This window comes from Stegodyphus dumicola, chromosome 8 (assembly GCF_044657685.1).
Source record: "Stegodyphus dumicola isolate Sdum_Otavi_A_Nest chromosome 8, ASM4465768v1".
In the NCBI taxonomy this organism is placed as follows: domain Eukaryota; kingdom Metazoa; phylum Arthropoda; class Arachnida; order Araneae; family Eresidae; genus Stegodyphus; species Stegodyphus dumicola.
In genome coordinates this window covers 92125168-92151300 of record NC_140775.1, presented here as the reverse complement: position 1 = coordinate 92151300, position 26133 = coordinate 92125168, and the positions used below count along the sequence as shown (strand labels likewise).

Genomic DNA, 26133 nt, shown 5'->3' with positions numbered 1-26133 from the left:
GAAACTGGCTCGTATCTACACTAGAAAAGCCTGGAATCCATCTTCGAAGGTATTTTTAAGCCGAAATTACCTTCGCAGCTTCACAAGGGCTCATTCATATTAAAATTTGAATGCATTTCACAGGATAAAAATTTGTTATTTAAATTTAGTGTGGGTGCATCATATTTTTCAAAACTATTCAGAACAAACTTATATACACATTAAAAATTCTGAACATGCAAAAACTAAAAAAAAAAAAAAAAATCTTCCAGTAGATCTTTTGTTTAAATATAATACATGATAGTTTTTCCATCCAAAGATTATGTAAATAATTTATATTTAAACCAGATTCCTTTCAGATATACAATAAAATAATACAAGTTGTCACATTTATTACAAAATGTTCGTAATTTAAAATTAATTAATTATTCATTTGAATAATATATGGAGAAACAAATATTAATTTTTTTTCTAATACAATGATGAAATTAATGCACAAAACACTGATTATTAGATGAAATGTATTGGAAATATTAACAGAGTGAATTTAAAACTGAAATCTCATATGTTTCTCAGTAATTTAAAATAAACACAAGAGTATATTGGAAAGCTATACATGTTAAAATGTTAATATTTGATATGTATTTAGTTAGCATATGTAGTATTTTCAGAAAAATTATCTCTGTTTCTGAAATTCATATTGAAAAAGCATGTTTCAATTTATGCGCAGAAATTTAGTGAGCATAAGGGGCATATCTTTGATGTGACATCATCTTACACGTAGTTTGGATGTCGCGTGACCTCCCTGCGCGTTTGGGGATTTAGCACTGACCAATATTTACTTCCGTTGGCATAATGAAATGTCGCCCATATCCTTAAAGGAGCCAAGTTGGCGAAACCAAGGCTGTTCTCCGAACCTTATCGAAATAAGTCGTTAATTTTACAGCAAGCATCGCCATACTTAATCTTAGGAACTAGAGTTTTGGCGCGAAGCGGCGCATTACCTTGCACACTAGGATTATTATCGACATTGACATTACAAAGTACATGAAATTAATTGCTGATATCAACACCCAAAAATTGTTTGCTGATTTGTGTCGAGCGGTTTTCCAAGGTGAGGTAATACCGATGTACAAAAGAAGTAAAACAGCTTCGCAACTTGCTTATACAGCAGCAGTGTTATGTCAGATTTCCTAAACGTATATGGCTTAATTAGTTTTAAGTCTCTAACTAAATATATTTATGAGTATATTTGTACTGAGATATTTGTATTATAGTTCTCTAAACTCTTTGGTAGCAATGACATCATCTCTCATTAATAACAGTTTGCAATTGGCAACACATAAAAGAAATGGACATTTGATTTCTTTGTTAGTGGGGGTGGCATCAATTCTTCCGCTAAAATTGTAGGTTGATGGTGTAATTTTTATGGACGAAGTGTACAAAGTGGGTGTAAGAAAGCTGAGAAGATCGAAATCAAATGCATGGGTCCCACTTCTGTCTTATGTGCAACATCATCGTATAAATTTATATCCGTTTCATGCCGATGATCATAGTGTTGCTTCTATTTTTGCTTTCTTTTATGGATTTGTGTCGTTTTTGAAATCTATCCGACCGAAAGTTGTGAAATCTCCTTCAGTTGCAATGAGTGGATTAGAGAAGCTGGGAAATGCAAGATCGCCTCTTTGCCCGAAACAGATCCCAATTTTACAGGATTATAACATAACAGATACAGTACTTGGACTAGGTATAAACGGAAAAGTTGTGGAGTGTTATGACAAGCAAACTGGAATGAAATATGCTCTGAAAGTAATTATTAATTTATCTTACTGTTGTGTTGATTTGTGGCATATTCATTGCGATTATCTCTTAACAAGTTTTTTTTTTTCGTCTTTCCATTTTTGTACAGGTGGAATGTAGTAAAAAAAAAAAAAAACGCCTTTAAAATATAGTTTCATAAAATATTCTTGCTGGTTCTTTCTTTAGGATTGCTCATGGTTCATTATCAAGCATAATTTTCAAGTCTTTTGCCGCTTATTTAAAAAACATGTTTAAGACTTGTGATAACGAGAGATTGAATACATATTTTGACTCAATGGGCTATCCATTGTTTGCAATATGGTTTGAAAACTAAAATAATTTAAAAAGCTTAATATTAAAATGCAGTATTAATGGAGAACAGCATGCTTAAAAGTAAAGATGAATACTTATTCATAGACTCGACATAAAATGTATTAATGAACACTTATGTAATTTAATTATTCTTTTGCAATATTGTTAAGGAATCCTATATTCGTTGAGAAATTTACTTTTTCTATTATAGTTTTAGCATTTTTCAACCATTAGTTCTGTGTTTGCTTTATTTATCTGTAATAATTTGCTTTCTCATTATGTTAAAAACATTTGGTTTAGGAAATTACGGGACAGATCAGTAATAAAATAATAAAAGTATTGTGTTTGGTATGAAAAAATATTTAGAAATATTATTTACAATGTTGTGCATGAAGTACTGGATTAAATTTTAATTCTTGTTACTTTATGAGCTGCCAAATAAATCTACTTTTCTGATTTATCATATTGTTATGAATTTGGTATTTAAACAGCTAATGTTAGTTCAATTATAAATTAAATGGTTTTATTTCCCGCACAGTGCAGCGCGTGATGAATATTAAAAAAAAGCTAAACCGTAAAATTGAAAATACAAGAGCGCGTGCATTAAACATTTAATAAATATCTCTTTTTGATTTCGAGAAAGTACTGGAAAATTCTCGCACGCGATTTTAAAATCTTATAAAAGGAGGAAAACCTCTCAGTTCGTTGGAGTAACTTAGTTTGTTGTTGTTTAGAAAACTGCTCTTGTTGACTGTAGCGAATTAGCAGACTAGCTTTCTCTAGCTGTTTTGAATTAAGTTCTCTTGAACGTTTGAGTAGTTAAAAGATAACTACTGTGAGATATTGTAATACTGCACGAATATTTTAGGAAATTTAAGCATACGCATGCAACAATTTTTGGTGTCAGGAGTGGGATTTGAATGCCACTAACAAGAGCGATGGAGGAGCAATTGAGGCAGCTCATCAGTGCTTTTGCTGCGTTCCAAGAAAAGATGGAAGCTGGCCAAGCTGCCTTTAAAGCATTTCAGACTTCAAGTACATATTGTTGTGTTCTTTCTTAATTCTGACACTACTTGTTGCATTTTTCCTTTTCTTCCGACACCACTTACGTTATTTTCGGTTGATCTTTACTTTATGGTAACTTGGCGATTTTTTGGCGAAAATTTGGCAACCAACTCTCCTACAGCAACCCTCTATTTTTTTCCCCCCGCCGCCAGTAAAGACATGTTTCTTTTCTTTTTATCTACTGAACACTTCTTCCAACAATCTACTAGCCGAATTACACTTATGCTAGAAATTTTATCAAACAAAACTGCTTAATCATGACAAATATTCACTGCAAAATTGGGAAAAAGTGCACAATGCCATACTCTTTACGCTTTTTTCAAAATAACACATACACATAAACCATGTACACGCCGACTTATTTTTACTTAAAAAAACATCCCAGAATTGCACAAAAATGGCATTGCGCACACTCTTCACTATATCCATGTACACTGTTTTTTTCTCATAAATTAGAAAAATTTCACGAAAATACATGACAATTTTCTCAATCTTTAAACCCGGTAAAAAGAACATATATGAAATTACCTGATCGCGAAAAAGTATTTACCCTTTACAAATATGAACATTTCCACATATAAAATAAATAAAATATCCAAAAACTTTTACCTCTAAATCATCTATTACATTATACACGTCACCAACGAATTCATACTGCAAGCATTACAAATACTTAGTATCAAATATTTAAATTATTTCCATGCACGTTTACTTTAACTAAAACGTATACCAAATTCCTACAAACATAAAATTCACAAAATAACTATCATTTCATTAAAATATAATTAAATTCAAAAACACTACTTAAAATATAAATGAGCACATACATTAAATTAATAAAAATTACGTTACAATCCTAATTACTTTAAACTAAATCATTGCTAATAACAATTTTCCCAATAATACCAAATTCCTTTCCACCTTACATTTAGAACAATGCATAAAAATAATATCCTCAAATAATTAAAAATACTAACTTACCTAATCTTCTTCAGAATCTTGATTACGTGGCGGATACACTTTTCTAATTCATTCAATAAAATTATTGAAAGATTTTTTCTGCGAATTTTTCCTCCATACTTCCTCCACTAAATAAAAAGCAAACTTCTCTTTATCACAATGCCTTAATAACCATTTCGAATTCACTTTAGTTAGGGCCATGGGATCCAAAAATTAAACAACACTGTTTCACACAACACAGAATAAAGCTAAATACAAAATTTCCACATTTTTTCCCGATTTCCCCCCTTTTCCGATTAAAGAACCGTAATTCGTCCATTAATATCACATGACATATCCCATGATCTCTCATTTCCCTCACGCAAAATAATGCGTAATCGGAACTGAGTACTGCTCACATTATTACCAAAGTCCCAGGTAGTAACCTTTATCGCCTCCAAAATGTTGCCAAACTACCAGTTACCATATTGTAAAGATCAACCTTATTTTCTTTTCCTTCACATTCGTATGGATTTGGAGTGAACAATGATTATACTTGATGAAGTATCGAAACACACTTTAGTTACCAATATTAATCAGATAGCTCCAAAATCACTTTTACAGTCGTTGAACTGTTATAAACACGCTGACACGTTCAGCGACACAGCCTTCACACTGTCAGGCAATAACGGTGGAGACAGCTTCACTTGCAAAGCACCTGAGTACAGCTCCCAACTCTGCTTGGTCATTCTCGGAACTCCACATACTCTCGAGACTCTCCATGCGATGCACTCGGCGATACACAAGAGACATTAGAGGCTTTAAAAAGAATACACATTCTCGACTCAGCACAGTCTAAGACAAAACTCGATGACCAACTCGGCGCTAGACTTCGAGACACTCTCTCAATGACAGACTATCAGCTCGCTAGACGAGGCACGCACACACGCGCCCTCTCGACGAGGCACACTCTCCCTGTCTGTGGACCAGCAGGGTTTATATAGCTTTTGGCTTGTGTTCGAGAACATTCTAGGCTAAACCGGTAAGAATTCGTTCTAGAAGGTTCTCCACCCGTCCATGGTATATCGCTGATTTTATTGCCAAATGGCTGACTTCTCGCCAAATGTGGGAACCCTACCTCCCCTTGCCATTCAATGGCAACCCTAAAACTGCTTTGCGAGGAAGCTATCTTACCGCGCCTGTACATTTCGTATCAGTATTGTTTCAATGCCAGAACATTAGAACTCTGCTTAGCATTTTCATGGAACTAACTATTATTGGTACTATTCGGTTTCAAGGGCTTTAAAAAATTGCCAAACTATTGTTGATGCCAATGCTGCCAAAAATAATTGCGGCAAGAAAGGAAGTATAATAGCTATTTAAGATTGATGTTTTAATTTAGATGAAAGGTTAAATTCATATAATACTTTTTTATTACTATAATATATATGAAAAAGGCTAAACATGACTGAATGGAAGCATAAGAGTAAGTAACTATTTCAGATCATTATTATAATTTATATAAAAATTGCTAAACATAACTGAATGGATGCCTGCATCGCTATTTCGCTACCGACTTATCGCTAAAGCATAATTTCATCTCGTTGGCTGTTCAAACATAATTTTCTATAATGAATGATGAGTTTTCTTTGAAAATATTCTCGGTAAAGTGCAGAATCACTCACTTATTTGTTTGCCACTTTTTACAAGGGTTAAAAACAATTGGATTTTTGTCAATTTTCTTTTACTTTTTAAGTGAAAGTAGGTCGATGTGTACATAGTTAAAGTCAAGAGTGTGTGCAGTGCCATTTTTGTGCAATTCTAGGACTTTTTTTAGAGTGAAAATAGGTCAATGTGCACATGGATACCGAGTATGTGCAATTCTTAAAAACGCGTCAAGCAGTGGGTGATTCTGTTTTTTACCCAAAATCCTATTGCCAACTTTTCGTCATGGGCAATTCCCCAATTGTTAAATCCATAGGATATCAAAAAAGATTTTAAAAATTAAACTTTGGCAGAACACAGTGCATTTGTGATGTGAGGAATATGAAAAAATGTAAGGACAGTGCTATCACTTTGAAACACTTCATTATGCTTTGAAAAATCCTTAATCAATTTGTTTTAATTAAGACACAATAACACGCCGAACAAATAATAATTCAGAAGTCAAACAGCAAAACAAGACGGGAAATAATGATTAGATAAGATAAGAAAGCCTGGACAAGAATAAGCAAGTGGCGCCATCTGTTGGTGAAACTAAAACTAAAACATAATTTCTTTAAAGGCCGAAGGCAAATTTGGATTGGAATTAGGATCATTAACTAGAACAAAAAGATTTTTATAAATGTGAAATGCCTCTAGAAAATCCAGTTCTCCAATGGAAGATGTTTTTTGAATAATTTTGGCAGCAGAGGAATTGAAAGTGTGATTTTCGGACCAACAATGTTGAGCAACAGAAGACTTCTGTGTTTCCATTTTTTCTAACATATGCCTCATCGCGAAATTTTAAGGCTCTCTTAGTTTGGCCAATGTAAATGAAACCACACTGGCAAGGAATCCTATAAATACCCCAGGAATTCATATTTTATTTAAATCAAATTTAAATAGAGTTTATTTAAATGATTTAAATAAAGTTCTTTCAACAATGAATTCTATTGATCCTGCTATTCAGTTCACTTTTGAACTTGAGACTTGCAATTCTCTTCCGTTTCTCGACATTCTGGTCACACGTAACACATCCAACTTCAGTACTACGGTTTACCGTAAACCTTCATCGGTTTGCCTTCCACCACACTTTAAATCATGTCATCCGACTAAACAAAAGTTAGCTTTATTTTATTCCAGTTTTTTCCGTCCTCTTCAAGTTTGCTCCTCCAAACTAGCCCTTGATGAAGAACTAAATTATTTAAAAGCAATAGCTATTGACAGGGGCTTTTCACCCAACATAATTAATCAAACAGTTAAAAAATTCTCATCTCAACACACTAAAAGGCACACTCTTGTTTTAGGAGATTATAAAAATTCTGTTGTCATGTCCTTCTTTCCATCAATTAGCTATAAAGTTGCACATATTTTGCAGAAATTTAACTTTCAGGTTGTTTATTCTCCCATCAATAAAATTCCGAGTTCCATACTCAAGGACCCCATTCCGGATATGAATTCCTGGGGTATTTATAGGATTCCTTGCTAGTGTGATTTAATTTACATTGGCCAAACTAAGAGAGCCTTAAAATTTCACGTCAAGGAACATGAGGCATATGTTAGAAAAAAGGAAACACAGAAGTCTTCTGTTGCTCAACATTGTTGGTCCGAAAATCACACTTTCAATTTTTCTGCTGCCAAAATTATTCAAAAAGCATCATCCATTGGAGAACTGGATTTTTCTAGAGGCATTTCACATTCATAAAAATCTTTCTGTTCTAGTTAACGATCCTAATTTAACTAAATTAACAACTTTGCCTTCGGCCTTTAACGAAATTATCTTTTAGTTCTGGTTTCACCAACAGATGGCGCCACTTGCTTATTCTTGTCCAGGCTTTCTTATCTTATCTAATCATTATTTCCTATCTTGTTCATTTGCGGTTTTGCAGCTGAGGATGGTGGTTCGGTAAAACCATCGAAACTAGTCCTGTGAAAATTTTGTAAATATAACGCTGATTTTTGTTGTTTGACTTCTGAATTATCAATTTGTTTTATTTAAAAAATTAGTTCAGGCTCTCAAAAAATTTCATAATTAGATAATGTGCAAAACACCCAAATGGATTATCCTGAACATTTGGTTTCATTTATGTTTCACACCACAGTTGTAAAATGGATTTGATCTTGGTTATTTTGGTGGATCACAAAATGTATGTTAAAGTAATTTTTCTTGAGAGTGTTTTCTATGAAGGTATACCTTTTTTGGCCGATAACCTAACATACTTTGTTAAAATTAAATAACCATATACAAGCAGTTCTCCGGATTTTTCTAATAGAGAATAATTAACAAAATAAAATTCAAATGAACTTTAAATCTTTATTTAAATTAGTAATATTTCAACTCGTAATAATTAAATTATTGATAAAAATTAATTATTATATACCATCATATTTGAATATGCATATCTACAAACCAAAACTCATATCCATTATTAGATTTTGTAAAGCATTATTCTCATTTCTCAATTTCTAGTCTTTCAGTATGGGCATAACACCTGAGTGTGAAATATGCATATGTATTGGTAAATAATTGACTGGAAACTGATTGGAAATATTTATTGCTGTGTAAAAATTATTTTTCAAATAAATATATTACAAAATTATTAGCAGAAGTCAAAATATAATATAATATCTTATATTTTAATGAGTTTGAAAATTATTACTTCAGTATAAACATTTTAGTTCATGTAGATTCTAATTATTTAGTTTCTTTAAATATAATTCAGTGTGATAATATTTGGTGGCAACAGTTTGAAAAGTGATTTGGCCATTTAAAGTTAATCCACACAAAATGCCATTTCGAAACTAATAGTCCTTCTGGGCGCCCATTTGGGCTTTAAAAAGAAATTATAAAATTAAAAATCCGACGCCCAAAGGGACATTTTTTAACATTTTGTGTGTTGCATTTATTTATTAAATATCATGTTCTTCGGAATTAAACCAAATAAATTTCAATTCAACAGCAATATCATAAAATATTTTAAAGCTGCATATCTTTATAATTTCTGATAGACACTCTCGCATGCTGGAAATAAACATGTTTTTTTCCTTACAGTAACGGTTCTCGATCATTTTTGACCCAAGGAATCCCTTTTTTATAGTCGAAACTTGCCCACAGACCCCCAAGTGAAAAAGCTGCATAAATGCATAGTACAGTCAAACGTTGTTAATTCGGACACCCATAATCCGGAATGATCTATAATCCGGACCTCAAAGATAAAAACTTTCTGCGCATGCGCCGCGTTGACACATGCGCATAGGTGTTTACGCGTGCGCATAAGACCTTTACGACTGCGCATATGCGTGTGCGCAAGTGCAGAATGCGTTTTCGCGTGCGCGTTTAATGTATAACGAACGGTATAAGCTAAAATTATCTAATTATCTATTTCAGTTAATGTTGATGATTGCATTGTTTCTTAATCTTCAAATTGGATGCGGCTTATTATTTTTTGCCGACTGTAAGAGCAATTTTATAAAAGTAAACTTGAACTTTTGATTATGTCAAATAGAATTTCCGATGCTGGAGCTCCAAAAGGATCTACAAAACGAAAGTATGTTTCGATGTCCATCAAACAAAAAGTGGAATTGCTGCAAAAATTGGATAAAGACATGAAGAAGGTGACAGAGAGGTTAGCGAAAACGAAAAAATTTCGATTGACAAGTTAGTCTGTATTCTCGGCACAGCAATTACGGGACTTGAACAGCGGAACTTTGTAACTGAAGAAGAAATTATGTCTGTTTATAGAATTAAAGAGAAAGTATTATCACATAAAACGAAGCAACTTAAACAACTTACATTGAAAGAAATGTTTAATAAAGTAAACAAGTAAATATTAAGCTTTTTTTTTTGTAAATTTTGATACCCTTTAGATCATAATTGTTCTTTATTTCATAAATTACGGTTTCATTTTTTTAATTTTGGAATTTCTGCATGCCATCTTACGAGATTTAAACTGATGGTCTATAATCCGGAAAAATCGATTATCCGGAATCGCCGAAGTCCTGACGAGTCCGGATTAACGACTTTTGACTGTATGTATATATATATATATGTGTGTGTGTGTGTATAAATGTTAAAGAAGTATTTATAATTATAATTTTTGTTTAAAATAAAATTAAAAGAAAATTAATGATTTGAATGAACTGAGTTTATAGTTTGTTTTGGGATATAATTTTGTCCAGATGCGAAAGGGTTCAACACCCAGTCGGGAATATCGAAGTAAAGACTTCAAATCTTTGGTTCAGGTCTGTATGAAGAGCCGTTAGGTTTTGACAGTAAGCAAGCAAATCTTCATCTCTATTTTGCAATTTTGAAAGATTTGGAAGCAGAATATTCTCATATTTCCCCAAGTTTTTTTTTGTACAGAAAAAATTTTGCAACAAACGCAGATTAGTTTTGATTAAATATAATTGGTAATCTAGTTTCAAATTAGTTTCTTTGAATTTAGCAAATAAATCAGTCATAAAGGCTATGTCATTTTTAAAGTTAATTCAATTATGTCATAAATCATTATCTTTGCTTACCAGGAATTCCAATACTGAATCAAAGAGCACATAAAATTGATTTAAACATGTACTTTTAGATAATCAATGTATTTCTTTGTGAAGTAGTGAATGATTATAGTCTTTGTCGTTTTCCAAAGTTGAGCAAATAATATCTCATTGAAGTCATTCCTTTTGATTTTATTAACTACTCTAATGACATAATCTAGTGATCCATGCCAATGTTCGCTAACATTTTTCGTGACTAAATGATGTCGATGAATGACGCAATGTGCTGAAAATACATTCGGTAGAGCTTGTTTTGAGTATGCCAGAAAGCCTCGGCATCTTCCTACCATTTCCGGAGGACTATCAGTAACAACAAATGTTATTAATCAAGGGTATAGCTTTTACATTGAAAAATCTTTTTAATTCAGTAAATAACGCTTCACCTTTCATATTGGTTTCCAAACATTTAGCAAAAAGCAATTCTTGGCAAAATTTTTCTTCTTTTACGAATCTTACATAAGCTAGAAGAAAAGCTTCGTTTCCTGGTAAAGTAAACTCATCAAGCTGTATAGAAAATTCAGATGTTTTTCAGTACTCGTATAAAGAATTTCCTATGCACTCAGCCATTTCATCAATTCCTCTTTGTACTGTATCATCACTCACTGGAATTCTTTGGTAAAAGTATATTTAAGGGTACCCCTTAGCAAAACTTGGCGATTTTTGGGGGCACATGGATACCGAGTTTGTGCAATTCTTCAACTTGTTTTTTTGGCTTACGTAGCGGCGCACACAAAGCCAAAATAACAGGACTACGAATTGCACAAACTCAGTATCCATGTACATATCGACCTACTTTCACTTAAAAATCCCAGAATAGCACAAAAATGGCATTGCGCAATCCCTTGACTTTATCCATGTACACATAACCAATTTCACTTCAAAAAACATCAGATAATTGCACAAATTGGCTAAACCGTAGCTACACAAAGCCAAAATAACAAAAGAATTGCACAAACTCAATATCCATGTACACATCGAACTATTTTCACTTTAAAAAAAAATCCCAGAATTGCACAAAAATGGCATTGCACACTCCCTTGACTTTATCCATGTACACATCGATCTATTTTCACTTAAAAAAAAAAAATCAGAATTGCACAAAATAGGCTTTGCGCACTCCCTTGACTTTGTCCAGGCATACATCAAACTATATTCACTTAAAAAGTCAAAGGAGCAGCCAACGAAAAAATATATAATCTCAGTAAACTACATTTTAAATCAAACAATGAAACAACATAAAAAAGGAAAAACCTCTTATACATTTAAGCACCACACAAAGCAAATATCCCTTTATCTTATTTAGAAATTTGTTCGTCTTCAGTTTGTGGCACATAAAATTCCTTTAACAGTATCCAAAAACTTCCTAAAATTATCTGAATTAGAATCTGTATATCGGCGTCACCACATAAATTCACAAAAATATACTACGTAGTTCCGGACTGTCCAAAAAATGGCTACTAAGTAAACCTTCATTTACACACCAGTCAATTAATGCAATTTTTCCTTTCATTCCAAATCGTACAGAAACTTCAAATTAATCTTACTACATTCAGCCATTCTACTGTCTAAACAATGAAACAAGCAATGTACCTCCTAAGCAACATACACCACAAAAGCCCTTAGAAAACATCCCATGATAAAAATTTCCCAGAATAATGCAAAAAATTATGCCATAATAGAGTTTCCATAACATTCAACTACTCAGGTAACCATAAATCATACAACTTGGCGATAAATGAAACAACAACTTCGCTATAATACAAGGGGTACCCTAAAGTCAACTCTAACGAATTCTTTTTATAATGTCGAAAGCTGGTTTGTGCAACAGGGTTACCTCACTTAGAGCTGGTAAAATAAATTCTTCACTAAAAGTGTATGGCTTCCGGACTTTGCAATCAATAAAGAAATGTGATAAACACACAGTCCATCGTCATCTCACTTGTAACAGTAATTTTTAGTTATGTTTCTGACTGGTCTTAATTTTGTACCATAACTCATTAGTGTTTTTAGTTGATGGTTTTGTATGATATTCAGGTTGCCAGTAATTATGTGCTGGTGATGAGAATCTATGTAAATGCTGTAAACTGGTATCTTACAATGTCATTCTGCTGTTTCATCTATTTCATGGTGGTTAGTGAGCAAGTTGCTTAAGGTCCTTTGATATTTAAATGCAAACGTTGGTATTGTGTCATCAGCTGGGAAGTAATCTTTACAATCTCTGATGATTCTTGAGAAATGAATATTGTCAAACTGCAGATGCAGAAAATTGACTTTAAAATAAATTTTGCGTTGAGTGAGACTATTAGAAAGTCTGAAAAGACTAAAATCGAGAATCATGTCTTTAATGATTTGTATGTCGTCGTAGCTTTCTTGAATGAATTTTTTTAGTTTGATAAGGAATTTATTAGTACAGGAGTGTAACCAGTTGAGAAGTTTCTTGGGGAAGTTGTCTGAGTCAAAAAAACATTTCAATTGTTTTTTCAATGCAAGTGTATCCAAAGTGGATAAAAATCTCGCATTATTTTTTATTTTGCTTCCTCTTTTTCCTCTCTGTGTTTTGTTGCTGTAAAGCTTAAATTGGCTGAAAATAGATTTTTTAGAAGTATCGCTATGACTATGCATATAAGTGTTAAGTCCATATGGATAAAGTGAACGTTGTTTTAGTATATAGAGAGATTCCTGAAAAATTCGTGTTTTGTGATTGGGTATTATATCTAATATCTGAAGTTGAATAGAGTTGAAGTCATAGTGTTTAAAGTGCTCTAATAATTCTGCTGTATTGAGTTGTGATGGTGTACTTATTTTAATGCTATTTTTTTGTGTGTTGAATTTTTTAATTTGAGCTCTATGGTTATTGATTCGAAAGTTAAGATTTTTTTTTTGGTCTGTCCGATATATTTCATATGTCAGGTGCCGCAGGTAATCATGTAAATACGGTTAAATGTTTTTCATAGAAATTGTTTTTTGGGATTGCCTGTAGCAGGCATGGCGTTAAATTTTCAAGTTTGTCATCTAGTGGAATGACATTTAGTGATTTCAATTTGAGATAAACGAGCAAGATTTAAAAGTAAGGAGGCTGCTAACCTTCAACACAGTAAAGTTTTTGTAAAAGAACTTTAAAACTTAAAAATTAAAAAAAAAATTACAAAAATGTTGGAGATAATATATAAAGTGGGTACATTAGGAAAGAGATAAATAGCACTAATAGCTGCTATTTAGCATATCAAATGTTGTATGATCTTAAATTTATTTAGTGCGAAAACAAGTTACTACTACTTGGACGTACCAAGAATGGAAAGAAGCAATGCTTTACGACTTCAAAAGGCATATCAAATAACACATACTAAGTTTTTTTCAATAATTTTGGTTGCAGAAAATATAAAATGTAATTTTTTTACGATCATCAAAAAAGATTTAAAAGTTGAAATGCATGCAGGTTTACAGCTAATCAGTGGAAAGGAAAAAATTTCAACAGATTTCTTATAATCTCTTAAAATGAGAGAATGTTTTTTGATAAATAGCACACATAATAAACAAGATTTAGACAAGAAAGTTAAAATATTGAAGAATCTTTTCACCATTATGAAAATTGACAAAGCCAGTAACAACTTTATTATTATTTGAAGTGTTTTCTACTATAATGTGATTAAAACTGATGAAAAAGTTAGATTAAATACCTTAATAAATCGAAATAGGTTTCCTTATACTTTTGCAAATGCTGCGAAGTAATAAAATAATAATTTATTTACTAATGAATTATTGAGTACATTATCTACTGAGATAAGGTTAGTAGAATGAAGTAGCATGAAGCATTGAAAATTGAATTTAGAAAAAGCTTTTTTAAAGGAACTTCAATGCACATCTTGAAAAAATTGAATGAAAACTTTTGAAAATGAAAAAGTTGAAATGGAAACTTTTAATAATGAAAAGTTAATCAATAAATCAATTAATTATTGTCATTGATCAGAAATTGGGTGACTTTTCAAGGGGAACAAACCAACTTCCCACCAATCGACAATAATTAATAAATGTGATGGTGTTTCATCTTTTACTCAAGTAAGAATTATGATGAAAAATTTATAATTTGAGCCAGTAACTAGTAGTTTGAGCTAATTAGTTAGATTTAAGGTGAGATAAAATTGGAGGACGTTTTAGAATTCAGTATGCAAGTGGCAGTTTCATTTAGCTTATTTTTTTATAGATTGTGAGATTATTGCCGAATGCATAGAAATAATAACTTTTTATATATTGTGGGATTATTACTCAATTTGAGTAGTAGTAAAAGTATTTTTAATTTAAGTAGTTGTAATAAATTTATTTTATTCCACTTGAGTAAAGTGTACCCCGATACCCTCACTTTGATGCATGTTAATTCAAAATAATCTGTATAAACATAATAAAGGAATTGTAATCTTTGCAAAATTCATGAAATAAAATGCAAAGTAATCTATATTAACATAATAATAAACAATGCATACTATGCAAAAATTAATAAAATAAAAATTGAAACTATGGAATTTTATAGAATTTAGAACAATATTTATAGAATAGAAGTTACACGAAAATGTGCAAATTGTACAGAATAAATAGAAAAGGCCAGAATATGAATTGATTATGCTTTGCGAGTTTGAGTGTATAGATGTGTTCGTGTCTGTCTTCTTACTCAGAAGGAATTTGCTATGCGAATCAAGATGTAGAGATAAGCAGTGGGAACCTGCATTATTACAGTCAGGAACTTGGAGAAGCCATTTGTGAAATGTGGGAGAGAAGTGGCTGTGGAGCTCTTTTTGTAAGGGCAAAAGGCGTCTGTTAGATTTATTTAATGTGATACTGACTAGTTAAAGGAAATTAATTAATTTCTGGCTAATTGTCGTAATAAAAAAAGGAATTGAGAAGAGAAGTGATCTTCACTGCTAACGAGCTATTTAGCAGTGTTAGAATATTGAAATAGGCTCATTTGTTTAGTAAAAGCAGCAAAGGAAAAAAAAAAAAAAATACCAGGTACAACAATGTTTTTACATTATATACAATTATTACTACATATCCTCTAACTGATAGATAGTCATCAAACTTATCCTACCTTTTCAGGTTTAGGAATAAATTTTCATATCTCTATCAGCCAAATGATGTAGATAGAATATTTAATGCCTGCTGTTTTAAGACAGTGGGCTGGTCACAATAGTGATAATTGCACTGCTGCGGCATTGTGTGTTAATTGCAAGGGTGATCATCCAGCATTTTCTTGTTCGTGTCCAAAATGGAAAACAGAAAAGGAAGTACAGATGGCAAAAGTCAGTAGGAACATCTCCTATACAGAAGCCAGAAGGCTAGATCAAAGCACCCATCTTCAACTAAATATATTATATGCTAGTACTGTTAAAGCAACATGTACCATTGCCACCCAAACTTTGATAAATGCACAGACTCCACCAAATAAAACCCAGCACATTGTAAGCCAGAAAAAGGAAACTCCGACTCATGTTGTACAAAAACAAGAAATAGCAATCTAGAGCAAACCCATAAATGTGCCTCCAAAAATAGTACCCCAAAATAGAAGCAATAACAATAGTTCATTTGATGATATGGTATCTGAATCTTTAGCTTCAGATATTATGAAAGTAGGAAAGGGGCTAGATGTTCCCAACCACCTAGTTTCCACGAAACACAAAAAAGCAGCACAGAAAGAACAAACATAAATCATAATGGCCACCCTGGTCTCATTTAACTGTCGCGGCTTCCATCGAAATTTTCTTGTCATCAAAAGTGTAGTCAATGCTCATCACCCTGTGTGCTTGGCGATACAGGGAACAAACTTGAAACTGGAACAAGAAGCAAAACTTCGGAGTTTTTCGTTTGTCAAGAAAGACAATCTTGCATGTGAACATGCCAGTGGAGGTGTAGGTCTCCTCACCTCACTTGACTATCCATCAGATACACTTCCTTTGACAACATCCCTCCAAGTTGGTGCTATACAGGTAAATTTTCATATTGTGGTTTCAGTAGTTTCTCTTTACTTGCCTGCAAATGAGCACGTTGATCAACAGCATTTAAGTGACCTCATACAGCAGCTGCCTGAGCCCTTTATCATAACAGAGGATTTTAACGGACATAGTCTGCTGTGGGGAAGTAAAGACACCAATTCTGAAGGAAGACAAATTGAACCGATGATCCAAGATCATTGCCTTTTTCTCCTGAATAATGGGCAGGACACATACTTCCATGAACCTACGAGGACATTTCACACTGTCAATCTTGCAATCTGTTTTCCATCTCTGTTGCCATTTTGCACTTTCAGTGTTGGGAAATGATCTTTATAACAGTGATATCCTATTTTTGTAACTTTTGTATGAGGAGGAGCAAACCCCATGTTGAGTTCCCCTCACTTTATACTGGATAAAGCTGACTGGGAAATCTTCTCATCCGTTGCAGAGCTCGCGGAGGAAATGTTAAAAGATGTGTAGATCGATTATGCAGTGGAATCGGTTACTAATGGTATAATTCAGGCAGCTACGCTCTCCATGAAACCATGGTGGAATCATGACTGTCATGAAGCAGTTGAAAAAACAGAAAAAAGCATGGGGAATTTTTCGTAGATACCCTACTATGCAAAACCTTACGGCATTTAAAAGAGCCAAAGCAAATGCATGAAAAGTAAGAAGGCAGAGCCAAAGGGATTCCTGACTTTCATATGTGTTATCAATAACATCCTCTACGCCTAGTAAGCGTGTTTGGGAAAGAGTTAGAAAAGCATGCGGAATATATAAAGATTACTCACTTTCCTTTTTGGAATACGATGGCCGAGATATTAACTCCATAGAAGAAATTGTGAATACTATTGGTGAGACATTTGCTGCTGTTTCTTGCAGCAGAAACTATTCACCCGCATTTCTCTCTATCAAACAGCACTCTGAAAGAAATCCCATCGCTTTCAACTCTTCCAAATCTGAGCCTTATAATAGGGACTTTACTATCCTTGAATTAAGGAGAGCTTTGCTGCAGACACGTAGGTCTTCACCATGTGTTGATGGCATAAATTACAAAATGCTGAAGCAACTGTTCTATAAGTCACTGACTGCCCTTCTCACTCTTTACAATAGAGTGTGGAAGGAGTGTACTTTTCGCAAAGCGGTTTTCGAAAGGGGAGAACAACCGTAGATAACATGCTCATTTTAGAGTCATCTATTCATAAAGCTTTTGTAAGAAGAAATCACCTTGTCTCAATTTTCTTTTTGATATAGAGAAAGCTTATGATAAGGCATGGAGATACAGTATACTTCATGATCTTCATGGTGACTTGCACGGCAACCTACCAATTTTCATTCAGAATTTCTTGAACTGTAGAACTTTTCAAGTAAGGATTGGCTCTGTTTTGTCAGATGTTTTTGAACAGGAAGAGGGTGTGTCTGTGTGCTTAGTTTAACAGGGTTCGTAGCGGTCCTTACAAGTGTTTAGAAGTCCTTATATTTGAAAATAAAATATAAAACCCTTATAGGTGCTAACTTTTTCTCTAAAGCATTTAATTTTTTTGTTTTTTAGTGGGGTTTTTTTTTTTTTTTGTTGTTAGTTTTCTTTTTTCCCCGGTACTTTTCCGTTTCGCTGGCGCAAATATCGCCAAACAGACTTTATTGGTGACAACATACATTATACACATGAAAAATTTTAGTCCTAAGAATTTTTTATTTTGAAGGCATAAACATTTTAATATCGTTTAAAATTTTATAAAAAGCCAATAAATAAAGACTATAAATTTGTAAAAAGACATTAATTTAAAAATTTACTATGCTTTCATGGTTCAGCATCTTGATTCGCCGGTTCATATCACGTGACCCTAAATGATCTCATCTCGCGTAAACTACACTATAAAAAAATCTAATTCTCTTAGTAATTATCTACATTAATTTTAAGTTAAATCTTAATTTGGAATCCAAGAATTATTTCAATTCGTATGAATAGCTTACTCAGAAAATGTGTAAAACTGTAGTGCTTTACTTCGTTAATGCATTCTCATTAGAATTGATAAATTTAACCCTTGACTTTGCCTTTTCTATATTTTCGACTTCAGGTGAGCGGTGTGATTGCATCCTAATTGACTTAATTTTCGCGAAGGGCCTTAGAGCATAAAATTGAACTACCTGATAAAAAATCTATGTAATTGTATGCCAGTATTGAAAGAAACAATCGATTGGATAGGAAATGGCTGTGTTTTGTTTTGGAAATGATGCGTAAAAGGTTACCCGTGAGAATATTCTGATTGGCATCAGTTGTACCATTATTGGCGACTTTATCGTCTGCGCTGGCAAAACGGAAAAGTACCTAAATAACTTTTCTTCCTTATATGGAATATCAGATGGTGAATCATACTCCCAGAAATAGCTTTTCGCCCCTTTCTCCACATTAACATACCTTTTGCTCCCGCCCAATATTACACATGTTTGAATTTCTATCAAGATTTTAATAATTTACATTCTCGTTCCGTGTGGTCAGTTCATATTCGTGTTTATTATTGATTGGTATGCTTATTTATGAGCATATGTATGAATATTTATAATAATATATTTGCAGTAACTGCTGAAGTATAGATAAACTTCAAAAATGGCCAAGTGTGTTTTAACACAGATTAGTTTTCTAAGGGATAATATTTGGAATGGCATAAATACAGTAATAATAATCAAATTTTTTTTTTTTTTTTTTTTTTTTGGCCAATGTATTATACAGTACTGAAGTTAGGGGTTTTCCCCTTTCTCCGCAAAATCTCGAATATTGAAACCGTTACAGTTCGCAGCAAAACAAGCAGTGGACTTTATTTTTTGGTCACTTTCCAACCTGGATTGAATAGGACTAAAAGTTCTGCGGTCTACCAACCAAAGCAAAGAATATCGCGTGCTGTGGAAGAATTAAGGCTCTCACGTATTGCACAATAACATTTGCAATATTTCACTGAGATAAAACAGTTTTACTGTACTTTCTAAGCAGATTATTTTTCAGTTCCATTGGGCTATTTTTTATATGATGTACATATCGAAATGTCTAAAGCATTAGTTAGCCGAAAAATCTAAAGAACGGCTACACTACCTCCTTCCTATTTTACCAGTTATGCTTGACTATCCGGAATTTTGAGATATTCGGCAATTTCCAAGTATACCGGTTAGTTAAGCTTTTACTGTTAAAGGATGACTGTGTGAAGCAATTTCCCATCTTCTGATTTCTGAAAAGTTCCTTTTTTTTTTTTTTTTACTTATTTTTACTTTGCTTGGAATATATGTTAAGGGAAAACTGTTACACAATGAAAATTTAGAAAATGTTCAGAATTTTGACTTAAGTTAAATATTAAAATGAGTGAGAATATAAATTATATTTATTTTTAGGTGCCAAGTAAATATAATAAATATGGCTTATTATTTATTTTCTCTATTCTGAATGGAAATTTCATCATTAAATCTTGTAATATACCGTATTTGACGGCATATAAGACACACCCTTGTTTAGAAGGCCACACACAAGGGGGAAAAGTTTCATTAGTCTGCTCAAAAGCGCGGTACCACAATAACTTAAAGTATGGTTTCTTTTAGTTCTCACGTTTCGTAAAAGCCAAATAAACAATCATTGAATGCAATTACCAAACATATTTTTATTAAGGAAAATTAACAATCGGCAAGCTATTTTGAACATGATATGTAAATTTCAATAATGAATAAATGAATGAATGGCAAGCAATCAAACATAATACAAAATAAAGCAGAAACAACAAAAAACACAGATTCAAGGAAAACGTTGCCTATCATGAAATTAGACTTTAATCACTTTCAAAACCATAAAAATCCTTTTCACTATCATCATCATCGAAAACAGTTTTTCTGCAAATCCTTTGGCCTCATTGATTATCATTTTGGTTGAAACACTTATCCCAGATTTCCTCTTATCTATCACCTGCATTTTTACGGCATTTTCAAGTTCAGGCCAAGATGGAGCTGGGCATTGAAGGTTATGTTTTTGTTTTTTAGCAGTCTTCATTTGATCTTTCTGCAGTTGCCAAGTACGTATCATTTTTTCGGTAGGTGGTGGACCGAAATGCTTTGCTGCTGTTTTGTTTCCATGCACTTTGGCGTAGTTTAACACTCCTAGTTTATACTGAATTGTATAGCTTAATCTCTTGTTTCCTGTAGTCATATTTCCCAGGGTATTTTTTTTAAACAAATAGTTTTAAGCACCGATACCGACACATTTATACAGAGTAGCACCAATACCAACACGTGTGTCGGCTGAGTCAAAGAAAGTCTAGTAAAGAAGGAAAGGCTCCATAGACGTAATGTGACCGTCAAACCTGTTCGAACTTCGACATCAGCTTCGAGCTTTGGCGCGTTTTGGCGACAGATATTTAACGCATGCGCAAAATAATTATGGCAGATGTAGAAAGGCTAAAAGTAGCATTCAGTAGTGAAAGTTAATCTGTGTCCTTCACGTATAAGACACAGGTAACTTTTCAGAGACCAAATTTAGGGAAAAAAGTGCGTCTTATATGCCGTCAAATACGGTAATTTTAGTTCTACATAGTTTTTTTTCTCTCGTTGTAAACTAGTTCTGTAAAATTCATATAGATTGTTCATAAAAATTTTAATAAATATATAAACACGTGCACACACATATACATACATACATAAAAATGGAGGTCTATGAACAGAAAAAAAAATAAACATTTAAAATTCTTTTCTTTTAATGTCTTGGTTTGCAGTTTTCACAAAATTTTAATTTGGTAACATAATCTGACTAAAGTGAACAATTACTGTTACAAGACGGATCACTTTCGAAATGCTAACATATACCTTCTTGAAAACTCCCAAAGGGCAGAGTTTTGACAGTAATTGATACTTTTACTGCTAACACTAATCAGTTCGTGTGATGAATTTCTGCACGTGTGGGGGTTAAAAAAAAGGGTTCTAGGAGAAATGCCACAGGAAAAAAGCCGACAGGAATAATGCTCACAGGAAAAAAGTCCACACAGAAATATTCCCATATAGAAAGATAAAGAGATAAGGCTAGCTGAAACTAGTGGGAACATTGGTTTGCATACTGAAACAGATTTCTAATTTTAGAAAAGATGTTTAAAGGAAAGGAAATTTATATAAACTCCCCAAAATGTCTGGGAAATCTTTTAAGTTAAAAAGATGCATTAATATTTTGTTGAGTGTTGTTGCTAAAAATCTAATTGTTTTGTAGCTTTTAATATGTAATTTTCCTGATATCATTTAAGAATCAATGTCATAAATTATATGCTTTTTAACAGTAAAGTGTTATTAAATTGTGGTTTTAATAGTGCTTTTTAACAAATATTTAAAAAAAATTAATAAAATTTAATAGTGGTCATAAAAATCTATAATGACTAAGGGTATATAACTATCTAATTTACTTATTTATAACTAACTGCTTACCCTTAAAAATTATCTCTGAATTAAAGCAAGTTATTGCCTTTCTTTAATCCTTACTGTGGTCACAAGATTCGATACGAAAATGTAAAAATTAATGTAAAACTTATTTTTTTCATCCCGTGAGACTTAAAATAATGCAAAACAACTTATCACCTCTAGTGCTTTAGTGGCTTATTGGAACCTTGAAGTATATTAACTGAATTTCAACTGCAGGAACTCTATACAAAGCTACAATACTATTTGTATCATTCATAGTTTGTAAAATTCTTTGAATACTTCAGATAACAATATTAGTCAAGTAATTTAATTTCATAGTTATCCTACATTCATGCTATTCATATACAATTATAAGTTATGAGCAATAATTTACATTTGTAAGTAAACGAGTATATTTATATTATTGATAGTCATTTTTATCAAAACAACAGGTTGACTGATATATGCTGAAAAAAAGTACTTTAATATTCAAAACAGTACATACAATATGTCATATTTCCCTCCCTTTTATTGCTAATTTTTCTATCTGAAAAGTGGGAGGAGAAAATTGTGTAAGTAATTTAATTTCCAAAGGATGCAGTTACAGTAAGAACATAAAAAATGAAAAGTAATCATTGATAAATTACAGGTAAACCACAGTATTATTTCTTTAACAGAAACCTAAATTCCAATAAGAATGCACAGAAGTGTTATCATTATACTATATAATAAGATATCCATTTCTTCATCTTTGTAATTTGAATCCCATCCATTTTTTTGTTTTGTTGTCTCTGCTGCTCCTTAGTTCTGAAATCATCTGTAACTAGTTAGAGAAGGTGAATGTGCAGCTGACTTGGCAAAATTGTACACTGGATTTGAGTTTATGTTTACTTTGCTGTGATTCATTAGTTCTTGAATTAGGCTCACATTACAGTTCAACAGTTGGAAGGGAAAGGTATGGCATGACCTTCACAAGTGGGTTTGTCTTTGTGAGTAAGATGGGAAGTGACCCTGGGGCTTGAGTGGCTGACAGCGGTGTCGGTAGTTGGTGCATAGCCAGATGTCCTGACGAAATAGCTTTGAGTAATAAGTAAGAAACTGTGAACTCCCTCTCGTAACCCTAATATTAAATGACCGGTGCCTAGGGTGAATGACACTGTGGTTATAGTGTCTTAACGGAGCCTCTAGAATGTCTGGCAATTTATAGAGTATTTTGCCTTACCCAACAACAGGTAATAGTGGGTGTTCCTTTTTTTTATAACTAAAAATTCTGCTTTTGCAGTTAAAACCTTTGAGGTAGACATTTTTTCTCAAAACAAGGAAACCCAGGGGAATTTGAAATCAAGCAGAGGAGCAGAAGTGAATCATCAGTTGAAGTAGAAATGACCTCTACCGAATTTACTCATCATACCTTCTGCTAACAGTGTAAAGGAGGAGAAATGAATCCTTCATGGAGTGAGGTAGAAATGACCTCTACTCAGGTTACTCAATCAACATCTGGAGAAGGACAGGAAGCTATTAAAAGCATGACAACCTCTCTAGATAAAAGCAAAATCAAATTGCCAAAGGTACTTGGGTTGAAAAAACCAAAAGGGAAAGGTGAAAAAAGGCAGTCTCAAAGAGTGGAGCAGAATACAGCCCCGGGGACTGCCAAAAGAGCTTGATCTGAAGGTTATACCTCCAAGGAGGCTCTTATGGTAGTCAAGATGGCTCAACTCATTGAGGGACATCCTGAAAAACGTTTATGGGAGGAATAGGCTGTTGACCTTGAATTTCTGATAATGAATAAAGTTGGAAAAAACAATATGGCCTTTGCCCCTATCTTCTTATCCTGCAGATTTGAGAATGGGGCATTCATTATCAACTGTGTAGATCTGGTGAGCTCTAAATAGCTGGAACAGACTATCAGTGAAATAATTCCCTGGCAAGAGCAAAAACTTCTGTGGGCAAATTGGCACAAAATGCTTATTCCTAACTAAAGGTGCCTGATAGCTGACCTGAAGAAGAAAAGATAAAAACTGTATGTGGATGAATGCATTTTAAAATTGTGCATTCAAAAAGGGAAAAATCACTTGAGTATTTTTTAAAAAATTTTCAGAATCTGGTGCTAAGATGGAAAAGTATCCAGGGGAAGTACAGTACATAGTAATATCTCTTCAATGCCGTTACATCATCAAAGTGTGCCTGTTCTTCACAGAAGTGTTATTCAAATTGTGGCTACAACTGTGAAAACAAAGTAGTTAATTAATGCCTGTATCTTCAATATATGTACGGCTCCATCAATCTACGTGCGCAACCTGGTATCAGCAAGTCAACTACACCGAATCCTTCCAAAACAAGTGTATTTAAAGTCAAAAATCCAAGCTTTGGAATTTAATCCAGCGTATGCAGTGATTTAATAAGTGCAACGTAATTCAAAAGCAATATAAAAATGTGAAAAAAAAAATCGAATCATAGATTTGCTGCGAGTGCTTAAAGATGAAATCTAGTGCAGGTCTTTCGAAATTAATTCAGCATTTGTTTACAGTAAAATGACAATGTTTTCCGAGTGCTAGCATTTCTAATCATTCCAGTGCTTTCAAGGTCATTGAACTGCATATCTTGATCTGTCTCTTATGTGAATAAATTCACAGTTATGGCATTAAATTTACACTTTAAGTAGATGCCAGAAAATTATTTTTGCTTCTGCTTTTGTGTAACTGAATCTACATTGGGAGCTGATATTTTTTTCCTTAATAAATTGGACATTGAAAATGAACACTGTGATATAAAGAAATATAATTTAATAATATTAGAAATTTGAATTCTAATAATTTAGTAAAGCAAGTAAAGAATTTCTAGATTTTTAATTATTTTTAGGTAAGGCTATTAAGATAAGTTTTTATATTTTTGAAATTTTGTTGAAAATTTTGAATATGAATTTTATAGTTATTCTAAATATAAAGTAGATGTAAAAAATAAGTGAAATTAGTACAGATAAGTAATATGAAATTATGGTAAATGCATGTTAAAATTTATGGATGTGTTAAGTATAGTTATATATGAGGGAGTACTGGTTCCTAAACAGAGGTCTGTAATTACCTCTATTCTGTTTCTTTTACCTTCTTCATGTAAGATAATTAAGTCAGGCTCTCATTTTATTAGTGTGTAATTTTTTTATATTATTATACTTCGTTTTTTATTGTGGAATGTATTAGTGCAGTTCTCAAAGGCCAGTTACCTTATGCAAGGAGCGGAGGCCTCTTCAAGCAACTGCTTAGGCACCCTGGAGCACCAGTGCAGAGAACACATAGTTTAGCTCAAGAGGACAGCCCTATTGATGGATATTGAGTACCTGCAAATTCGAAAGTGTGTAATGTTCAGGGTGAAATCTTAAGTCAAACTGAGTTAGTTTTGATTCTCAAAGCATTTTGATTGGATAGTTAATATTACTGTAAAATTATTATTGGCTGGAGTTTTAGTTCAATTTACATCACCAGAATTTACCACCCATGCATATATGCACACGTACACACACATAACCTCAAAATAATGAAAACATATATAAATCTTAAGAGGACAAATAGTGAATATACAAAATGAAACAAGAAAATGTGATTCTTTATCTATTGCTTAAGCTTCTGTGGTAATTTTGCATAACACAAGGTTTTGAAAGACTTATTGCATGCTGTACAATTATTTTGTATGCATCTTTAATGCATGAATTTTTACAGTATTTGTTCTAAGAGTTATTCTGCTGATTTGTTTGATTTCTGTGTTAAGCAAAAGCAAACTGTCATTGTTTAAATTTCCTTGCAGATATATTATGACATCATAAGCTCACAATTAATTTCGATAATTTGAATAAAGTATTGAAAGTTTATATATGAATTTGATTTAACATTTTCTAATATTGTTGTCAAATTAAACAAGGTATGCTATATTTTGTGTTATAAATCTTTTCTACTAAACTGTTTTGATGCTTTCTTACATTTGAAGAACTAATGCAATTGTAATTATTTTCTTACCTAATCAGGTTTTACGAGATTCTTCAAAGGCAAGAAGAGAAGTAGAGTTACATTGGAGAGCTAGTAATTGTCGACATATTGTTAACATAATTGATGTTTATGAAAATATGTATGGTGGCTACAAGTGCTTATTAGTAGTCATGGAGTGGTAGGTATCATGTTTAAATTGCCGTTACTGTTGCAGTAAAAAAATTTAATTAAATAGTAATTTAACTATCTAATTAGCATACAGCTTTGAATGTGCTCACTTCATAATCTTTTCCTCATTAAGATGATATTTACTTCATTTAAGAAAATGCACAAGCAAAATAGTTTTTAATTGTAAGCTGATATGTATCAATAGACAAAAAATCTTATGACCAGGTAAAGACAGTCATGTCACT

The 26133-nt window shown here is 32.6% G+C and overlaps 1 protein-coding gene across 2 annotated transcripts in view; it reads left to right on the top strand.

Annotated features, from left to right (window-relative positions):
* The first annotated feature begins 1367 nt into the window (after nt 1-1367).
* Nucleotides 1368-26133, top strand: part of MAPk-Ak2 (MAP kinase-activated protein kinase 2) — an 85676-nt gene continuing 60910 nt past the window's right edge. For both annotated transcript variants that reach the window (XM_085822125.1, XM_085822126.1), the window contains exons 1-2: nt 1368-1788; nt 25759-25898. In XM_085822125.1, coding sequence (XP_085678251.1) covers nt 1408-1788; nt 25759-25898 — 521 coding nt within the window. In that variant the 5' untranslated portion in view covers nt 1368-1407. The remainder of the gene's footprint in view (nt 1789-25758; nt 25899-26133) is intronic.